We start from the raw sequence: 27,605 nt of genomic DNA, 5'->3' as shown, positions 1-27,605 counted from the left end.
CCGACAGATGATCGTCTCTGTATTGTAACACACTTGCTATTATATATGGAGTATACTAAGATAATCAGAGGCAAAGAAATGGCACTTTTAATCAGCTACAAACAGCCACACAAAAAAGTGACAGTCCAGACCATCTTGAGATGGCTAAAACAGGTCCTAATAAAGGCTGGAGTAGACACTAACATTTTTAAATCTCACTCCACCAGGGTTGCAGCTACATCGGCAGCTATGAAGTTGGATGTTCCTATGGACCAAATCCTCAAGACAGCAGGATGGTCAATGGAGAAAACGATTTCCAACGATTTTATAACAAATCAGTAATTGAACCTGGAACATTTGCAGAAACAATTTTAAGTTCTGTAATATAATTTTACCCCATAAATAGGGGCTATAATTTGGTGTTAATAAATTTATCGTTGTTTTTTCAATATCGTATTGATGTCTAATGATGTTAACACTATTCTCCCCATAATCAAGGCAGATGTGATGCATGGACTTGTTTCCACGGCATGGAATCACAGAGCTTTAAAATCTTCACGTAGTCACTCACGTGATTCCGAAGTAAAATAGTAAGATTAAACGAGAACTTACCAGTTTGAAGTTTGATCGTTATTTATGAGGAGTAACGTTGACGGAATACGTGCCCTCCGCTCCCACCCTTGATCATTTACTCAACTGGTATCGTCTTCTCTAATCTTACTATGTTTAGTCATTACAGTTATCTGTGATTTCACACCGCTGCTTTGAAGAATGACACGCATGCGTCCTGGCGGGGTTCTTCACGTATTCCCTCAACGTTACTCCTCATAAAATAACGATCAAACTTCAAACTGGTAAGTTCTCGTTTAATGTTACTATTAATGTGCATAACAGGATTTTAAATAATGAACAAGAGAAAGTGGATGAAACATTCATGTCTCAAGTCCTTCATAAATAACTCACATTAAAATGAAGAGCACATCACACTGAAGTAGTGAGCTGTGTGATGCCTGGAACATCACGTTTGTGTGTTTATAAAAAAGTATATATTTTGAACTTTCATAAAAATTGTGAACTGCTTACAGCTCCATTGCCAGTAGGTGCACCCCACTCATTTCTGCTTCCTCTCCCCCCCCCCCCCCCCCCCCCCCGGCTAATAACGCTAATTGCCACTTTCTTTCATTTCCACGACAGCCACAAGTTATCGCCCTGACCTGTGCCGTGTGGGTGATACAGCAGCAGCACCTGGCTTGAATACTCTCAAGGTGGGAAAAAACACAAGCAATGTCTTAAGAAATGTCGGATGAGTCATGATGCTATTGAATGGAGGAGCAGGCTGGAGAAGACAAATAGCCTGCTTTGGTTACTATTTCGAATGGTTTTATATATACTGGGCTACACACTGAGGAGACCTTCCTTTGTCCACTTGGAAACACTACCGTTGAAGCTCCTTTTATGTCTACCTGAATAGCAAACGACCATTGCACCAAAAAACAACGTGCCAGAGGTACTCAGCAGATCCGGCAGCATCTGGGGAGGGAATGGGTTGGGCCTGTCCACATACTAATGTCATTAATGTGCATTAATGGGTTAAAATAATGAACAAGAGAAACTGGATCAAACATGTACCTCAACTCACTACATAATTACTCAGACCCTGCCTACCCCGCTGATAACAATATCTTTTCCCCCTAGTGTCCCTTAATTTTTAGGAGACTGATGAAATTTGACGATTACTTTCCTGATAATTTAGGTCCTTTCTACCTGATTATTACCCTTATTGCTTCTCTTCTTTTCTCTTATATACTTCGGTCAAAACTTTATGAATAATAATTTATCAGGATTAATTTTGTCTATTGGCTTGTAATTTTAAAAGCTTTTATTTACATTAACACTCAGAATAAGCTTGACTTTCCTAAGTCTTTCTCACAATTCAGACTTTACTGGTGATATCTTAGTTGTCCAACTCATTCAAGACCAGAAGTTTCCTTCTTATGGTTACAGGAGCAAATACCTAGTATTGGCGGCTTGTGCTCAATTGCTCTAACCAGTCCCTAATGCAGCAACATCACCTACCCTGAAACACATTGCCTCTGCCAATTCAACCTGTATGGAGTTTATATTTCCAAAGCAGCTTTGCATTCTGCTGATGACTACGACAACCCACTGATATATTTTTCTTTAACCCATTCAGTAATTCATTTACTTTTGGGCAATTACTTTACTTTTGTCCAATTTGAACCAGGTATGAGTCTGGCTACACAAAAATGCTGGAGAAACGGGTGCAGCAGCATCTATGGATCGAAGGAACTAGGTAACGTTTCGGGCCGAAACCCTTCTTCAGACTGATAGGGGGTGGCGGGGAGAAGGAAGGAAAAAGAAGGAGGAGGAGCCCGAGGGCTGGGGATGGGAGGAGACAGCCCGAGGGCTGAGGAAGGGGAGGAGACAGCAAAGGCTAACAAAATTGGGAGAATTTGATGTTCATGCCCGCAGGATGCAGACTCCCCAAGCGAAATATGAGGTGCTGTTCCTCCAATTTCCGGTGTTGCTCACTCTGGCAATGGAGGAGACCCAGGACAGAGAGGTCGGATTGGGAATGGGAGGGGGAGTTGAAGTGCTGAGCCACTGGGAGGTCAGGTAGGTTCTTGCGGACCGAGCAGAGGTGTTCGACGAAGCAATCGCACAACCTCCACTTAGTCTCACCGATGTAGATCAGCTGACATCTAGAGCAGCGGATGCAGTAGATGAGGTTGGAGGATATACAGGTGAACCTCTGTCGCACCTGGAACGACTGCTTGGGTCCTTGAATGGAGTCGAGGGGGGAGGTAAAGGGACAGGTGTTGCATTTCAAGTGCCCGGGGAGGGGTGGTACGGGAGGGAAGGGAAGAATTGACAAGGGAGTTGCGGAAGGAGCGGTCTTTGCGGAAGGCAGACATGGAGGGAGATGGGAAGATGGGGCGAGTGGTGGGGTCACGTTGGAGGTGGCGAAATTGACGTAGGATGATTTGTTGTATGTGATGGCTGGTGGGGTGAAAGGTGAGGACTAGGGGGACTCTGCCCTTGTTGCGAGTGCAGGGATGGGGAGAGAGAGCAGTCTTGCAGGGTATGGAAGAGACCCTGGTGCGAGCCTCATCTATGGTGGAGGAGGGGAACCCCCGTTCCCTGAAGAATGAGGTCATTTCAGATACCCTGGTGTGGAACGCTTCATCCTGGGAGCAGATGCGGCGTATGCGGAGGAATTGGGAGTTGGGGATGGAGTCCTTACTGGAAGCAGGGTGGGAAGAAGTGTAGTTCAGATAGCCATGGGAGTCAGTGGGTTTATAGTGGATGTCGGTCAGAAGTCTATCACCTGCGATGGAGATAGTGAGGTCAAGGAATGATATTGAAGTGTCGGAAATAGTCCAGGTGTATTTGAGTGCCGGATTGAAGTTGGTGGTGAAGTGGATGAAGTCAGTCAGTTGTGTGTGGGTGCAGGTGGCCCCAAAGCAGTCGTCGATGTAACGGAGGTAGAGGTCGGGGATGGGGCCCTGGTACGTATTGAACAAGGATTGTTCGACGTACCCGACAAAGAGGCAGGCGTAACTGGGGCCCATGCGTGTGCCCATAGCTACGCCTTGTGTTTGGAAGAAATGGGAGGAGTCAAACGAGAAGTTATTGAGGGTAAGGACCAGCTTCGCTAGGCGGAGGAGAGTGTCAGTGGCTGGGTATAGGTTGCTTCTCTGGTCGAGGAAGAACCGGAGGGCTTTGAGACCATCCTGGTGGGGGATGGAGGTGTAGAGTGACTGGACATCCATGGTGAAGATGAGGGGGTGAGGGCCTAGAGAATGGAATGCATGGAGGCGGCGGGGAGTGTCTGAGGTGTCTTGAACATAGGTGGGAAGGGATTTGACCAAGGGGGATAGAATGGAGTCAAGGTATGTGGAGATGAATTCGGTGGGGCACGAACAAGTAGAGAGAATGGGCCTACCGGGACAGTCAGGTTTGTGGATTTTGGGGGGAAGGTAAAAACGGGCTGTGCGGGGCTGGGGAACGATGAGGTTGGAGGCTCGGTCGGGCAGGGCGTGGGAGTTGATGAAGTCGGTGATGGTGCCAGAGATGGTGGCCTGGTGCTCGTCAGTGGGGTCATGGTCCAGGGGTAAGTAGGAGGAGGTGTCCGAGAGTTGGCGCGTGGGCTCAGCTTTGTAAAGATCGACGCGCCAGACTACCACGGCACCTCCCTTGTCGGCTTCCTTTCCGAAACTGATTTCACTCTCCTTCGGTTCCCAGCTCCTCCAGATTTGATAACATCTGCAATACTTAGCTTTTGATAATTTAATCCAAAACATTAAAATAGGTAACAAAGAAACGGCTGTAAGTCCCTCTCTACAATATTCAATTGCAAATGCATTGTTGTCACTGCTTTTTATATTCGTGCAATATTCCACCCTTATTATACTTCAGAGCCGAGTATGTTGCATTGAGATTAAGTGTTGTTTTGAGTCACCATTTTCATTCTTTGGTGAATAAAAGGATCCAAGGCTGCATTCCCTAAGGAGCAGAAGAGTTTTCCCTTTAGTAGTGCCAATACATGTTCTTGAACCAGCCTGCTTAATAGAAAGCCTGATGATTCAGTCCCAGTCACATTATAGTATGAAAGAATCTGCGGTATAAAAACTGATTTCTGTTCTTTTCCATTACAAAGCTATACAAATACCACCAACAACAATGGATTTATAATGGCCATTCCCACATGTGAAGACACAGTGATCGAGAGAGTCTGTGTCTGTGGCACATCACTTGATAGCTGCTCCAGATTTTGGGACCAGACTGCATTGAATACTTAATCCTCCTAATCACATCCTGTTCTTGCTCATCTCACAATTCCTTCTGGTGAACAAGAGCCAAGTGGTTTAAAAATGCATCTCTTACATTTTACATCTCCTCATTGGATAGTTTTTCTTATTTCCTTTTAGATCTCTAGCAATGCACAAAATGTGGGTGATTAGATCTGGTATAATGGTTGGCATGAACATGGTGGTGGATGAAGGGCCTATATCTGTGCCATTTGACTATAACACTCTGGCCCTTTATCCCCTTCATGTTCTGTGCAGGAGGAAACTGACGAAGACATGTCATCAATTGATTAAATCGATAGTCACCATCTCAGGTTCTACACTTTGCACACAGTAAGAGGCAGTATAGAATCTGCAGATGTTGTTCCCGGTCTTGGCCTGAAACATTGTCTGTACATTTCTTATACAGATGCTGCCTGACTCGCCGAGTTTCCCTTGCACTTTGTGTTTTGCTCAAGATTCCAGCATCTGCAGTTTCTTGTCTCTCTAATAAATAATCTGTAATGGTTATTTCAAGGAACAAAGCTATTCTCTCCATTCAGCTTGTGCCGGGACTGATTGTGCGAAAGTAAGTACCCAGCTGCCAATGGCTTGTAGCCAAAGGAGGCAGAAAGGGTAATTGACAGGATCCCAAAAAGTGAGGTCACACACCAGTTACAGGAGGCAATTGGATTCACACATTCCTCAAATGGTTACAGCATGAAAGGAGGAGTTTTAGCTCATCATGTGCAGACCGCAACATTTAAATTTTTTTTCCACCACATATATTTTCAATTTCCTTGTGAAAGTCACATTGAAAACTCCGTCCATGCATCTGCAGGTAGTGCTTTCCAGATTCACACCACATACTGCATTAAAAAAAATATTCTCGTTCCCTTCCCCCAGTGACTGATCTCCCCCCCCCCCCCACATTGCACTAATGCTACTATATATATATATTTATTTTTTTCTGTTTATGCTGCTCTACACTACTCCTTACACTACTGCTACTGTATATATATATATTCTATATATATATATATATATATATATATTCTCTGTTTATAGTGTATATATCCATCCACAACGTACTTAATGCTTACTGCACTAATACATCTGTCTATACTGCATGTATCCCACCCAGTGTATCCATACTACAATGTCCTACTGTACATATATTTTCCCACCTATAGTGTACCCTTATCTACAGATTTCTGTATATATCCTACTCTTACTGCCTATGCTGCTCTACTGCACTTTCTTAGATATTATTCCACCACATGCACTGTTTTTGCACTTATGGTTAGATGCTAACGCATTTCATTGTCTCTGTACTTGTACTTGTACTCTGCACAATGACAACAAAGTTGAATCTAATCTAATCTAATGAGAACTTTATGGAGTAGCTTACAGACAAACCGCATGCATGTTCGTATCTGAACCCTGGGCTATTGCCAGCCCAGCCTGAAAGCCTGTGCAAATGAAGAGGTAGTCTAGCTCTAATAATCCACATGGATTTCTGAAGGGTTTAAAAGCCATCCTTTTCCAGCATGAAAGCAGTGGGCAGTTTCTGGATCTGACGGAAATGATCTCAGGTTCCACTGCAGCACAGGGACAGGCTCAGACCTGTACTGCTCAGGCTCAAAGTATTGTCCATATTGGCTCTAGATTTCACAGTTCACAGGGATCCAAGGGAGTGATAGTACTTCAGCAAACTGTCGTGCATCAACCCAAGGTTTGACCTCAGCTTCATGGACTATGAAACAGTTATTTCTTTCCGGACAATACTATTCATGCACCTTTCGTGTGTGTACTGTTGATGATCCTATCACAAGCAATAAACCAGCCTTTGGCTAGCGTAGCCTCTCGCATTAGGGAAAGCCAGCATCGAGAATAGGAAGATAGACAACAAAGGCATGCAGAAGACAATCAGGCTCCAGATATATTAGTGTAGGAAGGAACTGCAGGTACTGGTTTAAACTGAAAATGGACACAAAATGCTGGAGTAACTCAGCAGGACAGGCAGCATCTCTGGAGAGAAGGAATGGGTGACGTTTTGGGCCGAATCCCTTTAGCAGATCTGAAGAAGGGTCTCAACCCGAAATGTCACTCGTTCCTTCTCTCCAGATGCTGCATGTCCCACTGAGTTACTCCAGCATTTTGTGTCTAATTCCAGATATTTTCACCTCGCTTACAGCGAACAATAGCCTTTATTGTCTTCACTTTTTTGCATATCTTTCATTCATTGGTTCTTTATCTCTCCCTCACTGTCTATATCTCTTGTTCCCCTTTCTCCTGACTCAGTCTGAAGGGTCTCAACCCGAAAAGTCACCTACTCCTTTTCTCCAAAGATGCTGTTTGACCCGCTGAGTTACTCCAGCTTTTTGTGTCTGTCCAGGCTCCAGACAAATTGATTAGACTGGAAGTGTATTGCTTTATATTGATTAATACATAAATACATTTGATATGGTGAATGTCATCATGAGTCAGGTCAGGAGGGAGCATGAGGACTGTTTGTTTAAGGAATCTGAATCATCTTTATCATTATTCATTCACAGGTGTGGGCATTTACAGGGGACAAACAGAAGTGGGGGGGTGATGGGGGCAAAATGAAACAAGCTGAAATACCATCAAAACTGAAAAGGAGAACTTTATAGAAGACATATATGGCCAGAGAATACAGTGAAATAAATGGACCCGATGGAAATAGATAGCAGAAAACATAGAATCATAGAAACATAGAAATTAGGTGCAGGAGTAGGCCATTCGGCCCTTCGAGCCTGCACCGCCATTCAATATGATCATGGCTGATCATCCAACTCAGTATCCCGTACCTGCCTTCTCTCCATACCCTCTGATCCCCTTAGCCACAAGGGCCACATCTACCTCCCTCTTAAATATAGCCAATGAACTGGCCTCGACTACCATCTGTGGCAGAGAGTTCCAGAGATTCACCACTCTGTGTGAAAAAAGTTCTTCTCATCTCGGTTTTAAAGGATTTCCCCCTTATCCTTAAGCTGTGACCCCTTGTCCTGGATTTCTCCAACATTGGGAGCAATCTTCCTGCATCTAGCCTGTCCAACCCCTTAAGAATTTTGTAAGTTTCTATAAGATCCCCACTCAATCTCCTAAATTCTAGAGAGTATAAACCAAGTCTATCCAGTCTTTCTTCATAAGACAGTCCTGACATCCCAGGAATCAGTCTGGTGAACCTTCTATGCACTCCCTCTATGGCAATAATGTCCTTCCTCAGATTTGGAGACCAAAACTGTATGCAATACTCCAGGTGTGGTCTCACCAAGACCCTGTACAACTGCAGTAGAACCTCCCTGCTCCTATACTCAAATCCTTTTGCTATGAAAGCTAACATACCATTCGCTTTCTTCACTGCCTGCTGCACCTGCATGCCTACTTTCAATGACTGGTGTACCATGACACCCAGGTCTCGCTGCATCTCCCCTTTTCCTAGTCGGCCACCATTTAGATAATAGTCTGCTTTCCTGTTTTTGCCACCAAAATGGATAACCTCACATTTATCCACATTATACTGCATCTGCCAAACATTTGCCCACTCACCCAGCCTATCCAAGTCACCTTGCAGTCTCCTAGCATCCTCCTCACAGCTAACACTGCCCCCAGCTTAGTGTCATCTGTAAACTTGGAGATATTGCCTTCAATTCCCTCATCCAGATCATTAATATATATTGTAAATAGCTGGGGTCCCAGTACTGAGCCTTGCGGTACCCCCACTAGTCACTGCCTGCCATTGTGAAAAGGACCCGTTTACTCCTACTCTTTGCTTCCTGTTTGCCAGCCAGTTCTCTATCCACATCAATACTGAACCCCCAATGCCATGTACTTTAAGTTTGTATACTAATCTCTTATGTGGGACCTTGTCGAAAGCCTTCTGGAAGTCCAGATACACCACATCCACTGGTTCTCCCCTATCCACGCTACTAGTTATATCCTCAAAAAATTCTATAAGATTCGTCAGACATGATTTACTTTTCGTAAATCCATGCTGACTTTGTCCAATGATTTCACCACTTTCCAAATGTGCTGCTATCCCATCTTTAATAACTGACTCTAGCAGTTTCCCCACTACTGATGTTAGACTAACTGGTCTGTAATTCCCCATTTTCTCTCTCCCTCCCTTCTTAAAAAGTGGGGTTACGTTTGCTACCCGCCAATCCTCAGGAACTACTCCAGAATCTAAAGAGTTTTGAAAGATTATTACTAATGCATCCACTATTTCTGGAGCTACTTCCTTATGTACTCTGGGATGCAGCCTATCTGGCCCTGGGGACTTATCGGCCTTTAATCCATTTAATTCACCCAACACTACTTCCCGGCTAACCTGGATTTCACTCAATTCCTCCAACTCCTTTGACCCGCGGTCCCCTGCTATTTCCGGCAAATTATTTATGTCTTCCTTAGTGAAGACGGAACCAAAGTAGTTATTCAATTGGTCCGCCATATCCTTGTTCCCCATGATCAACTCACCTGTTTCTGACTGCAAGGGACCTACATTTGTTTTAACTAATCTCTTTCTTTTCACATATCTATAAGTGAGCGTAACTGCTATTAAAAATAAATTACACAATTTGCACAAATGGCTAGTTTAGTTAAGTTTAGTTTAGTTTAGAAATACTGTGTCGAAACAGGCCCTTCGGCCCACTGTGTCCACGTCGACCAGTGATCACCTGTACGCTAATTCCATTCTGCACACCAGGGACAATTTACAGATGCCAATCTTTGTCATGTCTTTGGAATGTGTAAGGAAACGGATCACCCGGAGAAAACACACACGGTCACAGGGAGAACGTACAAATGTAGATAAGAGTGGAGGATTACATTTGGAAGAAAAATAAGATAATGTACTTGTTGGCAAATAGAATTTGACAATGGGTAGAGAAGCTGGGAGTTCATGCACATAATTCACCAGGTAGACAAACATGCTGGAGAAACTCAGCGGGTGAGGCAACATCTATGGAGCGAAGGAATGTATGACGTTTCGGGTCGAGACCCATGTCTACCTTCAATTTTCCAGCATCTACAGTTCCTTCTTATACATAATTCACCAGATCTGTTGCAACACAAATTAACAATAAGGCAAACCAAGCTTGAAGTTTCACTTCCAAAGGAAAAGAGTGAATAAGAAAAAACATTAAACTAGCATTGAAAAGCCTCATTTGGTGAACTATGTTCTGTTCTGGCTGCCATTTGGTGTCAATGGGGAGGATTCATAAATTATAAGAATATTACTAGATATTATCTGTGAGAGAAGGTTGAAATCCATGTGTTTTTTTCACTCTTAAAAAGCAAAGGATGAGAGATAACAGAATAGAGATCTCTAAAATTCTGAATGTTTTAATAGATACGAGACCAAGTGGGACCCGTTGGGACCCGTCCATCAACGCGCGGTTGCGGGAGGAGGGTGGCCTGCGGCGTCACACACACACACACTGACCACCACCTTTGATATTATATTAATATTATTCATTCACTCCTTTTACAAGCCCCATCCCCTGCCCTATCCACTCCCGTATAGCCCCCAACTCACAGGCACGGCTGGGGGGAAGGGGGGGGGGGGTAGAGAGAGGGGGACACAGAGGCACAGAGAGGAACACAGGGGCACAGAGAGGGACACAGAGAGGGACACAGAGAGGGGCACAGAGGGGGGGGGTGGGGGGGATAGAGAGAGAGGGGCACGGAGAGGGAACACAGAGAGGGCAGGAGAGGGGCGCAAAGAGGGGCACAGAGGAATGCAGAGCGACTCGGATGCACAGAGGAACAGAGCGAGGGAAACAGAGAGGGCACACAGAGCACAGAGAGGGACACAGAGGCACAGAGAGCAAGGGTGGGGTGGGGGGAGCGTGAGGTGGACAGAGAGGGAGTAGGGGCGGGGGGGTGGGCAGAGAGGGAGGGGGGTAGAATTTGAGGGGGGGGGGGGGGGGGGCGCGTCATCAGAGGGCAGGGCTGGTTCCCGAACCTCGCTCCCAGCTCCAGGCTGTGGGATCCCCTCTATGATCTTTGGCAGGCAGGGCCAGAGAATGGGGGTAGATGTCACTCGCAGTGCGAGCAATAAGACAGCGTTCTATGATCTTTGGACAGCGGGGATTTTTTCGAATGTTTTTTGGCAGCGAAGGACGGGAGCCGAGACAGACCCAAGAGCTCTAATACAGGGCCCGACTTCCTCGTTCTTCACTCGCAGCGAGTGTCGCAGTCTTCAACGATGATCTTCGGTGTTCAGTCGACGGGGCGACTTTTGAACAACGCGGGGAGGAGGGAGGGGTGGGAGGTGACGTCAGTCGTAGCATGAGCAGACGGCATAGCAGGCAGGCAGATCCATTGGCACGTCATCAGCAAAAAAAACAGGCGTTTCGAATTCAAATTTTGATGGATTTGTGAAGATTTTTATTAATAACAAGAAATAAAGCACATTTTCAGGTAAGCTGATTTTGGACTCCAGGGGGTAAATCTCTATCGGAATATGTAAACATTTTCCCGTTAGCGCGTCGTTTCTTCGAGTAGATGTGATCACTCACAAACAAATACACACACAAACACACACACCCACACCCACACACACTGGTGAGAATATCAAATTAGCTAGTAGAGTGAGATTAAAGAAACAGATTTCTCAGACTTTTCAGAGTCTGAAGAAGCGTTCAGACACAATGTCAATATCCATGTTCTCCAGAGATGTTTCCTGACCTGCTGAGTTGCTTCAGCACTTTCTGTGTTTTTTTTGTAAACAGCGTCTGCAGTTTCTTGTTTCTAGTTAATAGGGGGAGTAGCTGAGTTGAACAGATGAAATTACTTCTCGTTCATCCTATTAAACTGATCACTTAGCACTTCTCTCTCCTAAACCTCATCTGTCATGTGTCAGTGCATTTTAAGTTTATATGCTGCAGGAGCCAGTTAATTTCCTCCTCATTCTTTACTACATGTCTGCCGGGGCGGCATGGTGGCGCAGTGGTAGAGTTGCTGCCTTACAGCGCTTGCAATGCTGGAGACCCGGGTTCAATCTCAACTACGGGTGCTGTCTGTACGAAGTTTGTATGTTTTACCCATGACCTGCGAGAGTTTCTTCGGTTTCCTTCCACACCCCAAAGACGTAGATGAATTGGCTTTGGTATAAGTTTAAACTGTCCCTCTCGCCTCGCCCCCTCGACCCACCCACCCAGCTTTTGTTCTCGACAGTTCCACCCCACTGAGTCCCTCTTTGTCCTCGGCGGCCTGATCCCTTCTCCTCAGCCTGACCTCCTGCCTGCAGCCTGACTTCCTCTCTGCGGCCTGTCCTCGGCCCAACCTCCTCTTCCCCTCATGTGGTTCGGCATTGAGCCCCCCTCTCCTCGCCAGTCCTTCAGCCCTCGTGTCCCGGGGGGTGCCTCCCACAGCCGACCTTGGAAGCGTGGGAGGTTAGACCCGTGGTCCTCCTCCCCTTGTCCAATCTGACTCCTTCCTCCTTCCGATTCCTAGTCTTTGGGGGCCAGTGGGAGATGACACTGCAGGTGGTTTCCATGTCCATCATCACGGTGGCTCTCTGGACAGACTGGGGCCTATCGGGACCTCCGTGTGTTCTCCTGATTCTGCAGCCATGTCCCTTTGGGAAGGCTTCTGCCGCAATGTGAGTCAAGTATGGGTAATGCAATTTGGGTCATCTGCAAAGCTTTAATGTACGTCCTAATCCAGTTCATTAATAATCTCACACAGTGCATATCTTTGCATTTGTGATAGAAAGGTTATTAGTTTAGACAGGGAGCATGGAAATAGGCCCTTTGGCCCACCGAGTCCATGTTGACCGACGATCTCCCGTACACTAGTTCTACCATAGACACTAGGGATAATTTACAGAAGCTAAAGACCTGCACATCTTTGGAACGTTGGAGGAAATGCAGCACCCAGAGAATCCTTGCTCTAATCAAGCAGAAGGTACAGAAGCTTGAAAGCACACACCACCAGACTCGGGAACAGGGTCTTCCCTTCTGTTATCAGGCTTCTGAACAGTCCTTCCATAAGATAGGGTACTGCCTACTTTACCTCCACTCCAATGCAGTCATTGGACTTTGTCAACTGAACTTATGTGCTACAATGCTGAGAGCTATATTTTGTACTCTGTATCTTCACCTTTGCTCCATCTATTGTACTTCAGTCATACTTGATTGTATTTATGTATAGTATTATCTGATCTTTTTGGATAGCTTTTCACTGTACCTCAGTATATGTGACAATATTAAACCTAAACCTAGAAATAAAAGGATTCCGGAGTGGATACCTACAAAGCCCATGACTCATAGATAATTTGGATAAGAAGGTGCACATTAATTTCCATTCTTGGCTGAAGTGCAAATAAAAATGTTCAAAAATCATATTTGAACTGTGGGGATAAATCTATATATGAGGACTACAACGTATGAATAAGCATTTCTTCTGTCTAAGAATTATATTCCAAAGGTCATACAAAAGGTCATAGACAGATAAAGCTGGAGTAACTCAGCATCTCTGGAGAAAAGCAATAGGTGATGATTCAGTTTGAGAACCTTGTTCTATCGATCTTCGGTTTAAACCAGCATCTACAATTCCTTCATACACATATCATACATAAGGTCTACTGGCTTCTTGTCCATATCTGCATATTTAGAAAATTCTGAAGTCAACTTGTTCCTGTTGACCAAGTCTCGCTTCAAACCGCACAAGCAGTAGTGAATCCAACTCCCCCAAATAATACAAGCATAATTGCAGTTCTGGGCCGATGTAGAAATAATGAATTCCTGTCAAAACTCATTATTATTGATTTAGTGAGAATGAGGTAACTGTTGATGTGTGTAAACAGATTACTTCAGCTGATGCCTCAAAGGAATTGTCATGTAACTATTGCAACATGAAAAAAGCGTTATAATGTGTTGTTAGCATTACTTTACACCTTTCATTGAATTAATTGATAACATGATGTGAGATGAAACTTTTAACTGAAGTAAGAAATGTTCCCAGATTAATCAGAGTGTTTAGCTCAGAGAGGGAAAAGATCAAGAAGCTGCCAGGTTGGATCTTTAGAAATATAGAATTGCAGTTGCTAGTAACACACCAAATTACCCCAAAATGCTGAAGTAATTCAACAAATCAGGCAGCATCAGTGGAGAAGATGGATAGGTGATGTTTCAGATATCTTTACTCTCTGTAGAGTCAATGAATTGTTGGAGACTTCAGCCAGACAATTCCCATTCCGAACCCCAGATTACGAAGAGGAAATACAGCCAAGATGACAAGCGCCTACCATCATCCTGACAAGATGACAAACCGATATTTGTCTATACAGAGATAGACAAATTCTTGATTAGATCGGGGGATCAAGGGTTATGGGGAGGAAAATGGGATTAGGAGGCAGAGATCAGCCATGATTGAATGGCGGAGTGGACTCGATGGGACGAATGGCCTAATTCTACTCCTATAACTTGGGAACCTCGTGAAGTGAGTAGTCACATGGGCTTCAAGCAAAGATGGAATCTAAATTATCTCTAATACCCTGAAAGTCCAACAGTTTATAATCAATGGTCACAGAGTCATACAGCATGTAAACAGGCCCAACTCATCCATGTTGATCAAGGTGCTCCTTCTCAGCTAGCCCCATTTGCTCACATTTGCCCATCTCTCTCAAAACCTTTCCTATCCATGTACCGGTCCAAATGTCTTTTAAATGTTGTTATTGTACCTGCCACAACTACTTCATCTGGAGCTTGTTCCATAAACCCACCACTCCCTGTGTGAAAGATAAACAGTTACAATTTGTGTCATTCCATTTGCAGCAGTCATCACGAATTAACCACAAATCAAACATTAGTCGCTGTTCTCCATTTAATTTTTTTGGATGACTTTGGGAAACAATATTTTTGCAGCCTTTCAATGTGTCAGATTTCATCAATACATCTTATTATTCAGCATCTTATTGTGAGGGGGGAGAATGGTAAGCAAAGCAAGACTGATAAAATAATATATACGGTATGATTAGTATATTCGCTACATGTAAATATCATTTTAATCTTACTCTAGTCAATCTTAAAAGCTTGAGGAACTACAATAACACCGTCTCGAGCTTCCTCAAAGGTCAAGCACAAATTATTTTCCATCTTCTAATCAAAAGTCTTTATATATGCAGCTGTATATTCTTCAAATTCTCTTTCACTGTCACTTCCACCCACATCTAAAGCAATTATTCCTGAGCAAAGCAGACAGCTCAATGCAAATAGTAGTTTGCAACAACATTAAAATGCTGAAAAGTAATCATTCAGTACGACTGGAAAAATAGTTAACCAATTCATTAAGTTAATTTCAAAATGTATGATCTATCTTTCATGCATTCTTCACAGACTCACACCACCACTGGCCACACTTAATTCATTACATGAATTGGGCCAAATTATGAATTTCCATGCTTCTTTTAGGTTGGACATATCAGCCAAATTCAATTTGTTGTTTATATACTTGCTACTCACGATATGTTGTGGGCAGAATGAGGCAATAAAATATACACATCTCAAACACTTATGACAGATTGCAAACAACACTGCTGTGGTTAAACTAATATGTTCTGCCAGTGCTGCCCACAAACTAATAAATGAGACACGTATCAAATATCCCCAAATGTGTTTTCAGAAATAATGGTGCTTCTGCTAATCGCTGAATCAAATAGGGTTGGACCAGGTCACTGGTTGTCCCAAGGTAAGGTTCTGAGACACGCACAAATTAAAGAGCAGAATATTGAAAGTTAAAATGCAGGATTGTTTAAACAATTTAAGAAATGGAGAAAAACACAGATACAGACCTTAAGAAGGGTCTGAAGAAGGGTTTCGGCCCGAAAAGTCGCCTATTTCCTTCGCTCCATAGATGCTGCTGCACCCGCTGAGTTTCTCCAGCATTTTTTTGTACCTACAGACCTTACAGCCCATTATTCCAATATTCACCTTTTGGTGGGGTGTTTATCCAATTAGTTTACTGCCCTTTCCCCATTGTTTTGTAATTTTTTTTCTGCAACAAGTTATTTGCCTAAATATTAGATTATTATTAAATTCCATCAGGCTTTCAGGCCGTACCTTGTGGACCGTGGCAACTAGCTTCTTTAAAACATGTATTTCTTCATGGTTTATTTGGATAAATGCCTTCGACCTGAGCTTCCAGTAAAGGAGAATTTTGCCATTGCACACACTTTTCTTTCTCAAAACTATTCTTAGTTTTGAACACTTCCACTAAACACCCTAAATGTTGTCGTTGTAGTTAGAACTAGCTTCTTAAGTATCAAGCGTCAAATGCCTAGTGCAACCAAGACAGTTTGAAGTTTACTTGGTGTTTGTCGCGTTCAATCGCCTGATGGTTGTTGGGAAGCGGCTCTTCACGAACCTGGAGGTCACGGTCTTCAGATTCCTGATGGAAGGAGTGAAATGAGAGCATGGCCAGGGTGGAGCGAGTCTGTGAAGATGCTGGCTGCTATTTTCAAGCATTGTCTCCTATATATAGATCCCTTCGATGGTGGAGAGGTCAGTACACCACTTTTGCAATCAAGTTGCTGAACCAGGACATGATGCAACCCGTGTATTGTTCTCTGCAATACACCTGTAGAAGTTCAAGAGGGTATTCACTGGCATAGCAATCTCCTTCATCTTCTAAAGTACTAAGAGGCATTAATGGGCTTTCTTTATGATGTGTGCTGGTTTCAGGTCAGATCTTCAGAGATATCCACGAGCCCTCCAGTCCTGGCAGCATCCTCAGGAATATTTTCACCACCCTTTCCAGCTCAATCACATCCTTCTTATATTGATCAGCACTCTAAGTAGAAGGGTTGTGACTTCATAATGCGCCATGGTGACACCAAGATTTCTGGGGTTTGAAAACGTCATCAAAGTACACAGCGGGATATAGTTCAGCTACAGTCATGGGCAGTAAAATAGCAGATGGAGTATAACAGTATAATTGTCCTCAAGAAAGGAAGTGAGAACTCAATAGATTTTCATCACATTTTTGTCTCATTCAAATCTCTAAGTAGGTTGAAGTATTTCAAGGGCTCTAGTTATCAATCACAAAGTGGGTCGGAAACAAATCCTCATCATCAGTAAAGACCCAAATAAACTATTTATATCATTTTAGGCACCCTTGATGTGTTAGTCCAAAGTCAGTATTAGTAGGTTATGAAATTATAACAACTTTGCAGCTGAGAATCTGTATTAATTGCAAAGTCTGAGGAGGTGGAGTATAGAGCAGTCTCATCAAATAGTACAAATTACCATGCTAATAGAAGATTTGTCCATTGTTACGGAATGATAATTGAACTATAATCCCTAGATAGTGATACAACAGGAGGATGTTATATACAATTTAATTGGGGCATTTAAAACAATCTGTAGTGCACAATTACTAGTACTGATTACCAGTACTAAGAATGAAAAAAATATATCGGCTTTAGACTGTTATCATTTTTGAAGAACACTCGCTACTCAAGCTTGTAATAAATTTATATTTCAATGTTCCCTTCACAAAGCCAAATGTATCCTCAGCGTGAAACCCGCTCCGCAGATTGATCGGAACTTCACTTGCAGATTCAAAATTTGTTTATATGATGTCATAATGAGGATAAAGTGTGGAAAAATAACCAAATAGCTCAAGCCGCAAGAAGGAAAATTGTCATGTGCTCGGATAATGCAGCGAGATGTTGACAGAGGTGGTGAGCAGGGGCGATGGATGGGGGAGAACAGATGGTGTCAAAGGCTTCACTATGAGCTGAGTTTTGCTATAGGTCGGAGGTGCCCCATTTACCGGAGCCCTCACTGAAATTATGTCAGGATGGCACACATATAGAACATAAAAAACTTAGAAAAATAGGTGCAGGAGTAGGCCATTCAGCCCTTCAAGCCAGCACCGCCATTCAATATGATCATAGCTGATCATCTAAAATCAGTACCCTGTTCCTGCTTTTTCCCCATAACCCTTGATTCCTTTAGCCCTAAGAGCTAATTCTAAAGGGCCTGTCCCAGTGTACGAGGTAATTCAAGACCTCTCCCGAGTTAAAAAAAAAATTAAACTCGTGGTAAGTACGTAGAATGTACGTAGCGGATACATCGGAGCTCGGGATGTCTCTTAGCAGCTCGTAACACTAACGGCAGGTACTTGGGAAATGCGGTAAGCTCGTGAAGATTTTTCAACATGATGAAAAATTTCCTCGAGAGCCTCGAGTACCTATGAGTGGTTATTACCGTAATTCTCCGAGTTCGAATCAGGGTAACCTCGGGAGAACTCTTGAATTGTCTCGTACAGTGGGACAGGCCCTTAACTCTCTCTGGAAAATATGTAACCACATGGTTGTTAAATAAGCACCCAACTCCATCTTGCATCAGGGTTCAACCACATCTAGTCAGTTCTAACAACGTTAATCTGGATCAGCAGGACTGGAAGTTTGGTTGGGGTTAATGGGGGGGGCAGTGGGATGGCCGCTGATGATGATGAAAAAGTTGGTGATTGTAGGAAATAATGCAGGGACACAACTAGACTGGAAACAGCCTGCCATTTTTCTGTGAAATCCTTCTCCTTCTGACAGATGGTAGATTTACATTGAAACTCACTCACCTAATTTCCAGCGCCCTTTAGGAATAGTTCAGCAACTCAAGGCCTGGAACAGTGAGTGACGAATGTACAGCAATGGCTCTATTCATTTCTACACTCAGAACATGTGCTGGGAGGTAGACAAAAATGCTGGAGAAACTCAGCGGGTGCAGTAGCATCTACGGAGCGAAGGAAATAGGCAACGTTTCGGGCCGAAACCCTTCTTCAGATCCTGGTTTGCTTATCCAGAGGTCCCACAACAGCAAAACCTTGGCTGTGATATTCCATGGGTGCTATTTTTCTGACGTTCAGTTAGTTTAAGCAACGTACCAAGCATTGTGTCAAAAAGCTCTTAAAAACAATGTGAAATACTTTAATGCCATTTCCAAATCAAGGCTTGAGGCCCCCCTCACATAATAACACTGTTTCAGAATCAATGCGCTTTCAGGCTTGGATCTTTAATTGGCAGAGTTTTTCCTCACAAGTCTGAGCATAGGAAGCGGCTTTAACCTGTTCAGTGCCACTACCGAATATACCCGGGTCATGGCCAATAGTGAACAAAAAAAGTAGCAGTGAACAGGTTAAAGGGTCACTTCACAATAGAATCAGCCATCTTATTGCCACTGAGAATTCCATACTGGAATGAAAGGAGTGGGCTGGAGGTTGACAGGGTCCTCTCAGGGGGCAGAAAATCCTGCTCAGCTTTGTGGAGAACAATGCATACAGGAGGCAGCTTCCTTGTACTGGCTGCACTCTTGATACAAAGATTTCTGAGCAGAGTCAGCAAGAGCATGATCCCTTCAATGAATGTCCAGGCATTTCAAAGCCTTGCAATGCAGTTCCATGTCCAGTTGAAGGTGTAATGGCAAAAACAGGTGCCCAAAGTTACCAGTCAACAGACCTGTTGGGCATTTCCATAATTCTCTGACGTTCCTTGCATTACGCAGAGCTTATTTTAAACCTGGCACCCTGCATAGTCTGAAGCTGCCAGCTGCTGAAACACCTAGCACCGAGCGTGGGAGAGTGCGATGTCAAGTTCTATCTCTTTCCCACCCATATTGTTTTGATGCCCAAAGAATGATACACATCGTGGCTGAATTTCAATCCCCACTCATGGGTCTTCAATTCCAGAAGCAGACCACACCGATAACTGGATAACCTCCTTGAAAGTAAGATGGCAAATGAGGATTAGTGAGCCATGGTGGCCACATGCAGGAGTGGTTTGTCATATTGCACGTGGCTGTGTAGATGTTCCTCTGAGAGCCGCCGCTGTTTTGCTTTGTTGCAGTCGTTGTGAGTTATAGATGGAGTCCTTTTTTTGACAAAGATGTAATTAATTTGCTGGATCTGGAGCCTGTTGCTAATCAAGATTCCCACTCTTGCACCCGCACGGAGATGCCTTATGTCAGGAAATCTTGTGTACCACTACGCAAATCACACATTTAGAACCAGTGAAAGTCGCACAAAATTAGTCATTGGCAAAGATGAGTGGCAAACTCAAATCAATGACCATCTGCCTGGTTGGCAGGCACTTTATCATCTATTTCAACAGCCACTCACTAGTTCATAGTGATACAGCAATAAATAAATGCCAACATATTTTGAGTTTTAATATTTGAAGTGGTTGTTATATTGATATTAATTAGTGAGTTCCTTGGCATTTATTTTATAATTTTTTTTAACATTTACAGATTGCATAATTATGAATCAAAGCATTTATCCACTGACTAAATCTACTTTGGGTCTTTTCAAAGTGTTCATAAAGGAGAACATTGTGTCACTTGGACTTTCTCACTCCCAAATTAGGGACCAATTCCCAACGGCATAAAGTACAGAAATCCTTCGTCGAGTCACCGCTGCCGGGCTTAACCCAGGTCTATTTTGCTTCCCATTGCTTGTATAGCTGCACATTCTTTTCTTTTTTGCAGGTTTATCCATATTTGCACACGCCAAACTGACCGAACATCACCAGACGTTACTGAAACTTTTTGTTTTGGCAGGAATTAGCAAAATATAGCGTGCAACTGATGCGCATAAAAGGGCCTGTAATTGGATGACAGGTGAATCACTCGTGTGTGGTGTCAACAGCACATGCAACACGCACGCACGCACGCTGTTGTATCAGATCTAGGATCTGTCTGTAAGAGTGGCCCTCTGGTGATTACAGAGTACAGATGCTCCTCGACATACAATGCATCGACTTACGATATTTCGACTTAACGATGGTGCAAGCGATACGCATTGAGTAGAAACCATATTTCACTAGCCCGGCCTCGTGGCAGCGTTGATAATTCGAGCGTTAATACTTTACTGTTTCATTAAAATTTCTTTCCTGTGGTCTATTTAGATTTCCGCCTGCTCTGTTGAGCAGGCGCACTCGCTCGCCTGAGCTGGCTTGTTAGTATCCAACGCTAGCCTGTGCACTTTCTCTCCTATTTATCTTGATGTAAGGTTAATTGAGTCAGCTGTTTTGTATGCGAGTTATCTGAGCTAAGGCTGGAGAGAGAGAGAAAGAAAAAGCGTGCAGTGGTTGCAGAAGAGGCGAGCTTCAGGCAAAGAGGCAAAGAAGAGGCAGGCGTACGCCGTGATTTTGCAGGAAGATAAGATAACCGTGTTAGCCTTTCCGTGGGAGAAAGCGACGAGGAAGGGACTTGCAGGAGGCGAGATGGCATTATCAGAGACCTACACCATCATGGCCATGCTCTCATTTCACTCCTGCCAAATAGGATCCTGAAAACTCTGACAGGTTCAGGAGCAGCTTCTTCACAACGGGCTATCAAACCAACAACCACCAACTGAGCTCCAAATACATAGATTTGAGGGGCATTGTTTTTATTGTTTCTGTCTTTGCACTATCATTGTTTGTTCTTTATCTACTCAACAATTTTGTTGTTAACAGAGTAATATGTTTACATGTCTGTTGCGCTACTGCAAGTAAGAATTTCATTGTTTCATTTTGGGAGAATGACAATAAAACACTCTTGACTTTGACTCTCCTGAAATTAGAAACTCTGCTTTAAGAAAAAGACCTGTAAAATGTAAAAATCTGGAATTACTTTACTAAAACCATCTGCCATCTGCCCGACCTTGTTTTTATTCAATTATCTGCTTTAGATCTGTTCTTTTCACACCTTACATATTCTTTGTACCCTTCCATATCTCGTTTCCCTCTCCCTTGACTCTCAGTGTCTTGGCCCGAACCATCACCCATTCTTTCACTCCAGAGATGCTGCCTACCCCGCTGAATGACTCCAGCAATTTGTGTCTACCTGCTTATGGAACAGTTCAGTATTTTACAGCCAGTTAAGCGTTAATTCTCTTTTACACACAGGAGTAAAGTAGCTTCTGAAATTTGATCACCTCTCTGGAGATTGCAAAGTTATTAAGCAAGGAAACTGCAGATGTAAGTCCAGAAATGTGATTGCAGAGAGCTCAGCGCCACATGGCTGAAAATGTACTTACCAGGGAGCTGATCATGATAACTATATTTCCAGGTTATGTTATGTTATGTTACTCTCAAAATTGGACTGAGCTCTTCCCCAATGTAGTCGAACTTACTCCCCAAAACAACTTCACAGCACAGAGCCCCATTGCACACTTATTTTAATCCTTTCATTCTTTGTCCATTTATAGATGACCAACCATTCTCACTCCACTATTGGATTCAATTGCAGCACTTCTACATTCACATAAACATCCAAGGTTTGGAATTTTCAACTGTAATTTGCAAATGAAATGGGTGCATTTGGATATTCACATTTATATGCCCTAATGTCACACTTTTATTTATTGGTAAAATAACTTAACATTATACAAATGTATAAGAAAGAACTGCAGATGCTGGTTTAAATCGAAGGTAAATACAAAATTCTGGAGTAACAGCGGGACAGACAACATCTCTGGAGAGATGGAATGGGTGACGTTTCGGTTCAAGACCCTTCTTCTGACTGAATTTCTGTCTGAAGAAGGGTCTCGACCCGAAACGTCACCCATTCCTTCTCTCCAGAGATGCTGCCTGTCCCGCTGAGTTACTCCAGCATTTTGTGTATACCTTAACATTATCTAAAGTATCCTCTTTTCTGTTAAGAAGATAATGGCTTTCAACATAGCAACATTTCTAATAAATGAATTGATTGTTAAATGTTTTCAATGTTAAAGATAGCAAACTATAACAAGTCATATTTAATTTCTTATAACTCCTCATGCAAGTATTGTTTATGTTGCAAAACGAAGGACAGTGTGAAAATTACATAACTTCATTAACCTGCTCAGTGTCACTCTCGAGTACACGTGGCTCAGAGTATACAGGTGAAAAAAAATCTTGGTAGTGAAAAGGTTAACTTTCATCAAAAGATAATTAACCTCCAATTCTCACATGATTGTCCTTGTGAGTTAACACTGCATTTCACAAAAAAAAGCCTATTATTGAAATGGTAACTTGATGGAATCATTATTTGGGAAAATGCTGGGTTAATTTTTTTCACTCATAATTGTAAGCCATGTTTCCTGCAAATTGGCAAAATTCCTTGAAATCAATAAAAGTGAAACATAAATGGAGAATGTCGAAGGAAGTACTGTTACAATATCTATTCTGCATTTATCTGCAGCAGAAATTTGAAGTTATGAAAACATTAGGAAATATGCTTTTGACCAATTGATGTTATGTATTTTTCCCAATCGTTAAACCAATTAGCCCCTTGTAAATACTGAAAGTAGAACCAACATAATGTTCTATAAATAGAAACATAGAAACATAGAAATTAGGTGCAGGAGTAGGCCATTCGGCCCTTCGAGCCTGCACCGCCATTCAATATGATCATGGCTGATCATCCAACTCAGTATCCCGTACCTGCCTTCTCTCCATACCCCCTGATCCCCTTAGCCACAAGGGCCACATCTAACTCCCTCTTAAATATAGCCAATGAACTGGCCTCAACTACCCTCTGTGGCAGAGAGTTCCAGAGATTCACCACTCTCTGCGTGAAAAAAGTTCTTCTCATCTCGGTTTTAAAGGATTTCCCCTTTATCCTTAAGCTGTGACCCCTTGTCCTGGACTTCCCTAACATCGGGAACAATCTTCCTGCATCTAGCCTGTCCAACCCCTTAAGAATTTTGTAAGTTTCTATAAGATCCCCTCTCAATCTTCTAAATTCTAGAGAGTATAAACCAAGTCTATCCAGTCTTTCTTCAAATGCTGCAGCAACCACTACTAGAACTGCAAAAAAAAAAATGATAGTGCGCGTTCATTGATTGAAATACAATATTATAGACACCAGAATTTTAGTCACATACATCTTTTTAAACAGATATAGTTTTTGCCTGCAATATCTGCTCTTGTTTATTTAAAATTGTGGAGTTTTATAATGAGGGTTGCAGAGTTCAACATTTCAACAGACATCAATATGTATGATGTATGGCTCTGGATCAGGAGAGAAGGTCCATGTGGAGGTGCGAATGCCACCTGATCAACCACGGCTGGGTCGCCTGGGAGAGGGTGTCTGATGTTGAAAGACCCGAAACACCCAACGACCCCAGGTTACATCGCTGATGATGTGTTCAGGAGCATCTATAGATGTATCTGTACCAACCTCTCTCTGATTTCACATATTGCCAACGTATCATCATAACTGTCTGTTGTTACATTGTTACCCAGAAGCTCCGCATGCATCACTTAACAGAAACTTACAATTTCAAATTAATCAAACCAAAGAAGGCAGAAATAATCAGCCAATGTTCAAGGACAGAATTGAAAAAACAAAAGAGCAACATAATTTCTCAATAGGATTATATTCCCCTTACTTGTTGTACAATAGTAGTCAGTTCCAGGCAGAGCTGAATGACATTGTTTCTGGTAACTGAATAGTCTGTCACTGCAGCAAATGGAGATCTGGTGGAAAAGTAAGTTAGAGACATGATTAGTATGATGCATAACAAAAAAACACAAATGCAGATCAAACTGAGGCCTTGCAGTTATCATTCAAAGGAAAATGGCAAAATGTCAATAATCCAAGTAGAAATAGGCCATCAATGCAAAAAGGGGCAGTAAATTGTTAACATTTCAATGCAAATCAGAACAACAGGACTTCAATCAGCATTTTAATGGATTTATAATAGATTTTCAAAAAATATATAATATATAAATAATTTATTTTTAGTGAAGAGGAAGATTTACTGGTATAAATTGTTTTCTATTTTTTATTCTATTCAACGCATCAAATGCAAAAATTGTCTGACTTAAATGAACACCAAGCAGAACATGAAAATCAATGTGTGGAATGGTCAATTGGAGCCTGACATTACTGAGAGATAAATGATTTACTTCTTGTTGGAAGCATATGACACAGCAAAGGGTCATTTAAAAAACATTTCCATTCTTGTTGCACTTATCCCCAGCAACATCTCGAAGTAGCTCACATATGGTAAGTTGCTTTGAAATGCGGGGGCTGTCGCAATGTGAACAAAATCGGCAGCTTTTTTTGCCCCACAAAGCAAAAATAATCTGCAGGCAGCAGTAAAATGAAATTGCAATTTGATCGTTGGACGTTGATCAATAAACATCTGTGGCCCAGACATCGAAGATGCCAGTTGTCATCATTTAAGAGAGAATGCTGGCTGCATCATTTGGAACATGGATTAACAGCTCATTTGATTGGTGACAGAGTCATCAACTAACAGAGTCATGCTGCACTGTAATAATGGTCCAAATTACATGTCCAAGGCTGCAGTTTACATTGTAACCAAGGAGAAAGGGAAGGACAACAAAAATAACTATCCCTGCAGTGGGAAGGAAATCCAGTGAGTAAATGTGACGGCTGGTTTATAAAGGCAATAGAGTTTATTAAATCAACAAGAATCTGGCACACCGATCACGCTGGACTAACAGTTTTCTGGGCGATTGGATGTAACTCCTGTTAATACCCAAACACTTTTCCATTCAGTTTTTCAACAGTGGTTTAATACATTTTCCAGTGAACACAGTGAGCTTAAGGGAAATGGGAAATATGCAAACAGTCTGAGCCCCGACCTTGGTTGCAATCCCACCTGAGTTCCTGACTCTGTTTTGGACACTAACCCTGGTTCCAGGTGCTCCCCCCCCATCCCACAATCCATATAGCTAGCTGCATTCCAGACTTCTGGGTCTGGCTGCACATTCTGCTTGCAATCTGGACCCCAGGCTCACATTCCATCCCTCCCCTATCCTAGTTCTCCAACTAGTTTCACTGTCCCCCATATTAAATTTCACTGATTGTATGTCTCGTTGTCACCTTCCTCTCAGCTAACAATGATCCATTCTACAATATCCTAGAACCTCATCTCCTTTGATGACTCGTTTTCACACCTTACCCTTCTACATCCTTGTGTCTCCCTCTCCCCTGACTCTCAGTCTGAAGAAGAGTCTCAAACCGAAACGTCACCCAATCCTTCTCTCCAGAGATGCGGCCTGTCCCACTGAGCTACTCCAGCATTTTGTGTCTATCTCCAAACAATTGGATGCCAGATTATTGAAGGTTCATTTATATTGAGACACCAAGACACTGCTGTCAGGGAAGCTGAGATCTAGAGTTCAATGTTTATCTCAGTTTCCCCACGCACCCCAATAATTGCTTACCCTGTCATTCTCTCAAATAATATTGGCAAGGCTAACAGTGTTGCCATTGCTATGAGAAGAACCTAATACAGAGTCAAGCAAAAACTGCTGCAGGGCTTCTCCACAGCTGCAGTCCTTCACTTCAAGGTCATAAGGACATAAGTGATAGGAGCAGAATTATGCCATTCAGCCCATCGAGTCTACTTCAATCATGGCTGATCTATCTCTCCTTCCTAACCCCATTCTCCTGCCTTCTCCCTATAACGCCCGACACCCATACTAATCAAAAATGTATCTATCAATGCCTTAAAAATATCCACTGACTTGGCCTCCACAGCCTCTTGGCAAATAATTCCACAGATTCACCACCCGCTGACTAAATAAATTCCAACTCATCTCCTTCCTAAAGGAACGTCGTTTAATTCTGAGACTATGACCTCTAGCCCTAGACTCCCACTAGTGGAAACATCCTCCCCACAGCGACTCGATCCAAGCCTTTCACTATTCTGTACATTTCAATGAGGTCCCCCCTTCATTTTGTTAAACTCCAGCGAGTACAGGCCCAGCGCCGACAAACGCTCAAATGCTCAGTACTGTCAAATGCTTAGCATTGAAATGTTGCAATGGACCAAATTTCTCTTTCCTCCTTTGAGCCACTCCTGAAAGCCCATTCCTGCTTCCACGCATTTGGACATTTGTCCTAATTTCTCCTTGTGTGGCTTTTGGTGCATCAGCATTCCGTGCGCTGACAGTCCTGAAGTCCTCTTCGATGCTTCGGCCACCATAAAGTGCGATACAAATGGAAGATCATGTTATATTTTAATTGTTCGGATTTGGTTGGGTGTTTGCTGGGCAATGTTAAGGAATCACCCGGTGGTTTGTTTGCATTTTCAAAAAGAATGAGTAACTGAAAAAATAACTTAACATAAAATTTTATACGTATTCCTGTGCTGAAAGATAACATTTTGTTCCCCTAATTTGAGGAAGGACATTCTTGCTATTGAGGGAGTGCAGCGTAGGTTTACAAGGTTAATTCCCAGAATGGCAGGACTGTCATATGCTGAGAGAATGGAGCTGCTGGGCTTGTACACTCTGGAGTTTAGAAGGATGAGAGGTTATCTTATTGAAACATATAAGATTGTTAAGGGTTTTGAAACGCTAGAGGCAGGAAACATGTTCCCGATGTTGGGGGAGTCCAGAACCACGGGCCACAGTTTAAGAAGAAGGGATAAGCCATTTAAAACGGAGACAAGGAAACACTTTTTCTCACAGAGAGTTGTGAATCTGTGGACTTTTCTGCCTCAGAGGGTGGTGGAGGCCGATGGTGGCCGGTTCTCTGGATTCTTTCAAGAGAGAGCTAGATAGGGCTCTTAAAGATAGTGGAGTCAGGGGATATGGGGAGAAGGCAGGAACGGGGTACTGATTGGGGATGATCAGCCATGATCACATTAAATGGCGGTGCTGGCTCGAAGGGCCGAATGGCCTACTCCTGCACCTATTGTCTATTGGGAACCAACTCACAAGTTATCCAGTATGTCTAACTTTGTGGATTTAAATGACTTGACAACAAAGCATAAAATATGCTGTATTTTTTGTTGAGGGAAGAGTCATGAGTTTCTAAAATCAGATTTGGTCAC

The 27,605-nt window shown here is 42.9% G+C and overlaps 1 protein-coding gene across 11 annotated transcripts in view; it reads right to left on the bottom strand.

The window, feature by feature from the left end:
* Positions 1-27,605, bottom strand: part of cnksr2a (connector enhancer of kinase suppressor of Ras 2a) — a 496,167-nt gene that overhangs the window by 336,806 nt on the left and 131,756 nt on the right. For all 11 annotated transcript variants that reach the window (XM_055644411.1, XM_055644413.1, XM_055644414.1 and 8 more), the window contains exon 4: positions 24,180-24,267. In XM_055644411.1, coding sequence (XP_055500386.1) covers positions 24,180-24,267 — 88 coding nt within the window. The remainder of the gene's footprint in view (positions 1-24,179; positions 24,268-27,605) is intronic.

Source organism: Leucoraja erinacea, chromosome 13 (assembly GCF_028641065.1).
Source record: "Leucoraja erinacea ecotype New England chromosome 13, Leri_hhj_1, whole genome shotgun sequence".
NCBI classification, from domain to species: domain Eukaryota; kingdom Metazoa; phylum Chordata; class Chondrichthyes; order Rajiformes; family Rajidae; genus Leucoraja; species Leucoraja erinaceus.
This window is presented reverse-complemented; position numbering and strand designations above follow the sequence as displayed.